This window comes from Colletotrichum lupini, chromosome 2, assembly GCF_023278565.1.
Source record: "Colletotrichum lupini chromosome 2, complete sequence".
Classification (NCBI taxonomy): domain Eukaryota; kingdom Fungi; phylum Ascomycota; class Sordariomycetes; order Glomerellales; family Glomerellaceae; genus Colletotrichum; species Colletotrichum lupini.
Window position 1 is genome coordinate 5,806,700 of NC_064675.1, and position 8,916 is coordinate 5,815,615.

The 8,916-nt window shown below is 32.3% G+C and overlaps 1 protein-coding gene across 1 annotated transcript; it reads left to right on the plus strand.

The window, feature by feature from the left end:
* Nucleotides 1-7,183: 7,183 nt before the first annotated feature.
* On the plus strand, nucleotides 7,184-8,640 carry CLUP02_04080 (AMP-binding enzyme; the record flags this gene model as incomplete). Its single annotated transcript, XM_049283097.1, has 2 exons — nucleotides 7,184-8,308; nucleotides 8,626-8,640. The coding sequence occupies 2 exons, from the start codon at nucleotides 7,184-7,186 to the stop codon at nucleotides 8,638-8,640; spliced, it is 1,140 nt and encodes a 379-aa protein (XP_049140240.1).
* Between the last annotated feature and the right edge of the window lie 276 nt (nucleotides 8,641-8,916).

Below are 8,916 nucleotides of genomic sequence, written 5' to 3' on the forward strand. Positions count from 1 at the left end.
GGGTAAATATTAATTAAGTAATTACTTTAAGGAAAAGCGTATAAAATCGTACGAAGAATATAAAAGATTAAAGGTAATAAATAATAAAACTAGCCCTTATTAGTTTAACTAATTCCTTATTATATATAAAAGTAAATTTAGAGGTACGGAACTTAGTAATAATAATTAAAATAGCGGCTTAAAATATCCGCCTCTTATAAGAAATTTAGAAAATAAAAAGGATCTTACCCCTTATACTAACAAATTAAATTATAATAAAATCGACAACGTTAACTACTCTTTTTTTATTTTGTTAGCTTTTAAAAAATATACGAGGCTAAATAAATAAAAAGTAATAAAAGCTCTTAATAAGCAGGTTTTTATTTATAAATAATAAAGAAAGGTCCCTTAAACAATAGATATAAAAGTAGCTAAAAGGGCGAGTTTAATAAGGTAAAAGCTTATTTTTTAATACTTAAAAAAAAGACGCTACCTCTCTTAATATTTAAAAAGAAATATGATATTAAGTAAATCTAGGGGTAGCTAGAGGGGTCCTTTTTATATTACTTAGATTTTTTAAATACTAAACTTATATAAGTATTTTATATAAGTAAAAAGTACGGCCTAAATAATTTCTATAGGATTATCCTAAATACTAAGGTATTATAATAGTTAATAAAAAGAAAGGATAATTCTAAGCATTATAAAAAATTACGCTAGTAACGCTTAATATATCAATAATAAATATTATAAAAGTTAGCTTCGGCCTAAATAAAAAAATCGTTACCCTAAGTATAATAAAAGTCGAAACGTACTTCGGAACGATAACTTTTTATATTTTACTTATTAATACCCTATTTTTTTATATTTAAAAAATATAAATTAACTAAGTATTATATTTAATAATACGAGAAATAAAATCTTTAGTAATAAGTATTTTAAAATAGTTAAACGACGATAGGGGCATACGTTTATAAGGCTTAATAATAATACGAAATTAATTAATTACTTAATAAAAAATAAGCTTGAATAGCTATACTAAAGATTTAGGTACTCGTTAGTTATAAGGCTATATAACCTCTTAAAATAATTAAATAATAAGAATATTAAAATAAGGGCGCTAAAATAGTTAACAAAAGTATATTATTAATATTAAATAAATATATAGAGCTTACGTAAATTTAAATTTAAATTACGTAATAAGCTTAATTTTAATTAGAAATCGTTATTAATATTTTCTATTTAAATAGTTAGCTAGTCCTATATATAATTAACGTAGCTATGTCTTTTTAAATAAAATAATTCCTTTAGGATTTATAAATAAAAATAATATAAATAGCCCTACGAAGGGGATAAATCGATATATACTAAGGACTATTAAATAGTATTAAAACCGACGCTAGTATTAGTTTTAAGTTAATAGAATTCAAAGAAAATATAATAGCTTATAGTATATAGCTAAAAGTTATACTTATTAAAACGTATTATAGTATTAAAAAAGTAAAAAGGGTATATTAATAGCTAAAAAGGGCGTTTAGAATTATTAAAAAGGAAAATCCCGATTTTATTAATAACGAATACCTTTAAATAGTACTTAAATACTATAATAATACTATAGGGCCTAACGGGCTTATACTAATATTATTATTATTTAAAATATATTTAAGAACGACCTTAGCCTCGCTATTATTACTAAACATAAGCTAACGAGCCTAAGTAGTTAAAAAAGTAATACGAATATTATATAAAATAAATATAAAAAGGTAAGTTAATAAGGTAATTACTATATGTAATAAGCCCGATATAAAAAGTAATTTAGATATATTACTAAATTCGGATATATAAGTATAATACAAAATTATTTAATAATAAACTAGGCTATATCAATTAATTTGTATTAATAAGTAATCTTATATAATTACGAGGGATCGTAATTAGCCCCTCGAAGTATTAATTATAATAATTAAACTGTATTATATAAATCTTAATAAGGTAATTTCTAATTTATAAAAAAAGAAAAAGCTAAGAAAAACTATATAACTTATAATAAAAGTATAAGAAATTATTCTTAACGAGATCGTCGTAGTAATATTAAAAGAAAAAAAAAAGGAAATTACTAAAAGAGTACTAATATTACTAACGAGACGTTATAAAAAAATACGATAATAAGCCCTAATATAATAATTTATTATTAGTAACGAGGTAATTAATACTTTTTATATAATAAAAGAAAAAGCTAATTTCGAGTTAGTAATTAAATTATATAAAAAAGGTATAATTATAATTATTAAAAAGCCGTTTAAGGGATTAGATCTTATTAAAATAAATACTTTTTATAATCGAGAGGTCTATCGATTTATTTTCTATAACTTAGAGAAGTATATAAACCTCTATATATTTAAATTATAAATAGTTCGTAAGATTAAAAGGAAAGGAATACCCTAATTATATAAGAAATCTAAGTATATAATATAAGGGTACGGTAATATTAAAAAAGCGACGCTACTTATATAATTACCCACTATATAGCGCTATAGCTAATAGTTAATAATAGTATAAATAATATTACTATAGAAAAAGGGATACGAAATTTAGAGCTATAATATTACCTAGGCCTATACTTAATTAGTTATAAGGCTTATAAAAAAAATCCTAGCCTATTTATTAAAAGAATAGTTAGTAAGTACTTAGAAAGTACGATTATTAAAATACTTAAGCTACTATATAAGCTTATAAAATTAAATACCTATTAATAGGCTATATACTACGACTTTTATATTAATTAATTATTAATAGTTATATTTACGTACGACCCGTACTTATTAATTTTTAAATACGAAAGTAATTAATTTAAAATTATTAAAATATAAACCGACGATCCCCCCGATAGAGCACTCCGTTAGGGCCGTACCGTGTATTACGTATTAAAGAAAACTAAGTATAATACGCTCTATACCTAATTACTAACTAAAATAGCTCCTAACTTTCCGCTACCCGTTTATAGGGCGAGCTTTATTTATTTTAACGCGTATAGGACCTCTTAATACTAGCTTACGTAAGTAACTAAGTTTAGTATAATCTATTTTTTTATATAGGTATTATTATTACTTAGGGGGTCTTATAGGAGCTATTTAAGGTACTAGCTTATTACTCTAACCCTATATACCTCCGGCCCGTTTATTATAATTATTATAACTAAGCCGGTATTAATATACTAAATTTTAATATCTATATTAACCTAGCTATTTACGGCATTCGTACTATTACTTAGCTAAATTCCGTATTATTAAAAAGTACTTTATTAATCCTCGGGCGTACTTATATTAGCTATAATAACTATAGTATCAAGCTAGTTAAAGAGGGTACTTAGCCCGAGAGGAGTAGACTTATTAATAAGTATTTTTAGAGTAGGTTCTCGTTAAAATAGTATTTTAACTAGCTAACCTCTTAACTAATTATCTAACTAGCTATTTAAATAATAGTTTATATATTAATAAGTTTATTTAATAAACTTATTTAGTAAATTTATTTAGTTTAAATAGAGAGTAACGTCAAGTAATATTAGAAGTAATAAGGATAAAAAAAATCTTTATAAACTCTAAGTAATAGATATTAATCTATTTAGCCCTTTTTTTTAAAAACCTCTACGTCGCTATTAAAGTTTAGAACCTCTATAGTTAAGGGCCGCTTCTAATTATTATAACTAATTATTATAACTAATTATTATAGCTAACCTTTATTATTAACCTTTTTAGCTAGTATTATTATTAAAAAGAGTAGCTTATTTATCCTAAATTAAATAGTAGTTTTCGTATCGAAATTATTATATTACGTTAAGTGTATACTTAGGATATATTACGTATATTATATAGTTAAAAAGTATACTATATTATATAATTTCTTTTAAAAGCGTAATCCTATTAAGGTCGATCTTTTATACTTATAAAGCCGGAAAAAAACCACTATATAAACCGACGATATATTAAGCCTATTTAATATTAACTTTATTAAAAAAAAAAGCTTTAAAAAGCGGGCTTTATAATAAAACTAAAAGAGGTCCTTATAATAAACGCTCCCTTAATATTTAATAATAAGATTTTTATTATTAAAAAAGAAACCGTCGTTTTTTAATAAAAGGGGTAGGGTAAGAAAATTAATCTCGTTAATCTAAATTTAACTAAAGTTAAAAAGTAATATAAAGCTAAGCTCGTGCGAGGGGTATATATTATAAATATATATTAGTTTAAAACGACTTTTAATTATATTAAAATAGTATAAGTTATAAATTTAACTAAATAAGATATCGAGGTACTTAATAAACGACTTAAGTAATCATAAACGAATCTTAATTAAGGCCTCGTTTATTACCTAATTAACCTTATAATTAATAAGCTCTATGTATTTATTAATAAGTTATTTATAAATAATAATAACTTTATTTTATAATTAGGGTATATTATTATCTTAGTTAATAAGAGTATAAATAAGAGCGAATTTACTATATATAATAATATAATTTATTACTTATTAATTAGAAATAAGCGGGTAATAAGAAGTATATTAGTATTAGAGGTTTATAACATAATTAACGGCGTTAACCTCTCTTATATAATTTTAATAATATTGAAGAAAATTACTAATTAACTTAGCTTTTTATTAATCTTAACGGTTATTTATACGGATTCTTATTTATTATATAAATACCTTATTAAATTAGGCATAATAAAGGAAAAAAGGTTTATAATTAATATTATAACCCTTAGGTAATTATATAAAAAGCATAAAATACTTAAAATCCGTTAAATTAATAGTAATAATAACCTCGCTAACGTTTTTATAAAAATAACCCTTAATAAGAGGTTAAAATCATTCGTAAGTAATAAAAAAGTTAATATATAAATAAAAAGATAGGTTATATAAAAAAAATAAAAAAGGGGTAAAAAGAAACGACTTAGTAAACGGACCTAAGGTTAAATTATACTTCTAATTATAATAAATAAATTAATAAAAAAAAAGTTAATATTAGATTAAAAATCTAATTTAATTACGGTATATAGCTAATTATATAGGGGCTAATTAGGGGCCCTATTTAGGATTATCGTAGCTAGCTTAATTTATAATTAAAACCTCTTTTTTATACTTATTACGTAAATATTTATATAGTTTAATTAATTTTTTTATTAATTACGGTTCGAACTAAATACCTTATAATAGGGATACTAATATAGACGAATTTGTAGTAGTCGCCGTATACCTAATTGAAAATATTATGCTCAACGGGACGGTGATTAGACTTGACGGCGGCATGAGAATGCTGAGCAAGATGTAACTTGATAGCTAGTATGCAAACGGTTCGCTTGTAGTGTGCCGAGAAGCGAATACAACCTACCTTACAAACAGACATCCTACGACCCGAAATGGATCAAGCTTCCGTGATATGAGACAGGTGTGCACAACAAATGACATATGATGCGTGATTACAGCGCTTCGAATGGCAGAATTGCCTTGGGGAGAAGATGAAGCTACCCATGAAGGCAGCCTCCACCAAATATAGTGCCTGACTTACCAGCTATCATCCATGACTGTGATGTTTTCAAATGGCTCCCAGCCAAGCCCCCCTGATAGAAATAGCTGGGTCTAAGTGGGGATAACATCTTGCTACTGAGTTGATCAGTGCGACGAGCTGAGATTCCTAAACGGACAATTTCACCAATAATAAGTCCAAGATGAGAAGCACGAATACGAGAAGACAAATATGCCCAAGTCTTCATTAATGAGATGAATGAGAAAGCGTACCAGTACACTTCAGGCACTTTGCTAATGTTATAACGCGTAATACTCGCATTCCCTCCATGATAGCCTGCTTTCTTACATTTGTTGGAGCGGCACTGGTGGAATACCTGACTGCGAACTATGATTGGCCACAGAATTAATTCCTCGCCCTAATTAATAGGCAATACCACTATCCTAGAAAGTACACCAATATTGAGAACACCCATTGGATGTGGCTGTCGCTTGAATGTCGTTTCGTGGCGTACTTTGTGATATTTAGAATAGTTACGCATTTATCGCGAATCGCACTTCAGTTGACCCATGTCCGGCTGCGGTGGCTTTGCATTCAACCAGATGGTATAAGCTCGACAAAATAGGAGCAATCCGTAGCAAGTGCTGGGTTTTGCGCGGTGCCGCGGTTCCCTCAGCGGCCCCGCTCAAATTCGGTCCAGGCCTCCGGCAGTGGGGGACTTGGGAGCCGATTCTGCACCTCTCGGCATCTAACCCACCGGCCGAGTCTGATCTCTGTCTTGAATAAAATGGGCCGAACCTCGGCAGGACAACGAATGATAGAGCTTACCAGGGATCGCGGCCATGGAGCGATGCTGCCGAGCACGATGGGGCGAAACCCCTCTCTGAAGCTGCTCTGGTTATTGGTAGACCAGCGTGACTAGGAATTCGGCTGCTTGGAGGTCTGGTAACCTTTATGATGAAGCAGCCAGTCAATCCGAAATTCTGAACCAATGCCACCAAGTACCACAACATTACAAGAAAGCCACGGAGTATTGGCTTGGAAAGCATCCCCGGAGTATTGGCTTGCAAAGAAGCCCGAGGCCGGATGAATTAGGCCATGGCCGAATCATGAGGCAAAACAGAGTCGCACATCCAAGTGAATATTTGGTAGTCAATTGCTCGCGTTCTGCAGCGGTAATAGATTCACTAAGCCGAGGCTTTGCGCAAAAGTCCTTTTGCCTCTTCTGGCGTGCACAGGCAATTCCAGTTGGCAACTTCATGGGGCAGATGAATGGTCCCGTTGTCCACCTTACTTAACCGAGTTCTCACATATCCGCCAAGGGTATCTTTATCCGTGCTTCCGTGTCTACTTACTATTTATTCGTGCCGCCGGTCTGCGCCGCTCCCGCATATTCCCTTCGGCAAGCCCTCCACCTCCCCGGTGTTGTCTCAATCTCATTCTACTCTCCAGCCTTAGAATTGCACTCGTCGCCTCGAAGCAAGCATGGTGTTTTCAACATCCTACCCGTCACATGTCCAAAGGATACTCGACCTCAGAGAAACGCGACCCAAGCACCAGCCATACTCGGTCGCACTCCCAGGTACAAGCCAACCTGGTCGCTCAAATGTGTACAGACATTGGCAATTTGTAGATGGATTGTTGGAGGGTATCGGCCCAGATATATTGACGGCTCACGACATGTTCGAGGCCACTGTGAAGAGCAATCCAAAGTCAGACTATCTGGGCCGCCGACCCTACGACCTCGTTCAGCAATATCATCTTCCTTGGGAGTGGCTGAGTTTCAAAACTGTCCAGCAACGCAGGAACAATATCGGAAAGGGTCTGGTAGAAATTCACGAGCGCGTCGGTAAGGTCGGAACACAATTTGGCATTGGACTATGGTGCGAAAACCGACCTGAATGGCCAATTGTCGACCTCGCATGCATGTCGCAATCACTCTTCAGTGTCTCATTATACGACACGCTGGGTCCAGACGCATCAGAGTACATTATTCGTCACGCCGAGTTGACATGCGTTGTTACTTCTGTCACTCATGTTCCAGCACTGATCGCTCTAAAGCCGAACTTGCCTGGGCTCAAGTGTCTGGTGATACTGGACGATGTTCAGCATCGCTCAGACAACCAAGACTCTCTGTCGCGAAACCGGCTGTTGGTATCCATCACAGAAGCACTCAAGCTGGACCTTCAGATCTACTCGCTGAAAGAAATTGAGCAATTGGGCGCAGCCTCTTCCAGGTCATTGCGGCCCCCACAGCCGGATGATATAGCCACCATCAACTACACCTCGGGAACTACCGGGGCGCCCAAAGGCGTCGTCTTGACACACAAGGGCTCGGTCGCAGCGACAGTTGGCTCTCTCCTTGATGCGGGACTGCCGGGCAACGATGTCATGATCTCCTATTTACCACTAGCACACGTCTATGGCCGACTTTTGGAACACCTCGGCGCTTTCAGTGGGGCCAAGATGGGATATTTCAGCGGCGACATTTCGAATCTTGTAGAGGGTCTGCAGTCCCTCCGGCCGACTATATTCCCATCAGTCCCAAGAATCTACAACCGATTCGGCGGTATCCTCAAGTCGGCTACACTCGAAGCTTCCGGGATCCGAGGGGCTGTGAGCAGGTACATTGTGGCAACCAAACTGGCGAACCTCGAAGACGCAGAAGCTCCTACTAACAAGCACCCGCTTCACGATAGGATCTGGGGCCGGCAAATCATGGCCACCTTGGGCCTCGACCGCGCACATATAATAATTACCGGTTCTGCGCCACTCGACCCAGCATTGTACAAGTTCTTAAGTGTGGTAAGTAGATCTAGCGTAATCTAGGGTTACGGTATATTACGTAACAAGGATAGTAATCGCACCTTATAAAGTACCTATTACGTACTAAATCACGTATCTATTTTAAATATCGTATATATAAACCTTTTCCTTTTATCTATTTCTACTTTAATAATTAAACTACTTTTATTATACTTTATATACCTATTACTACGTATTATAACTCATAATAATTATAAGCCTAGCTCTTAATTAAGACCTTATATTATAATAACGTATTTATTAATACGATTCTTATAATTTCTTTAAAATAACCGACTTACTTATACTTACTTTAGCTTAAGCTAAATTAACTAGCTATAATAATTAAATTAAATAGTTTAATATACTTCGTATTATAAATAAGGGCGTTGGGGTTTAGAAATACGTTAATTTAAACGCTCTAAATTCTAACGTATTCCTTAATCCCCTTATAATACTTATTTTACCCTTAGAATTTAAATAATTAGTTATAATTTATAATAAAAAAGAACTATAAGCTTACTAAGCCCGTTATAAAGCGTTCGAGAATAACTAAAAAAACTAAAAAATCCTCTATTAATAATTTCTAAATATAACTTTTAATACGA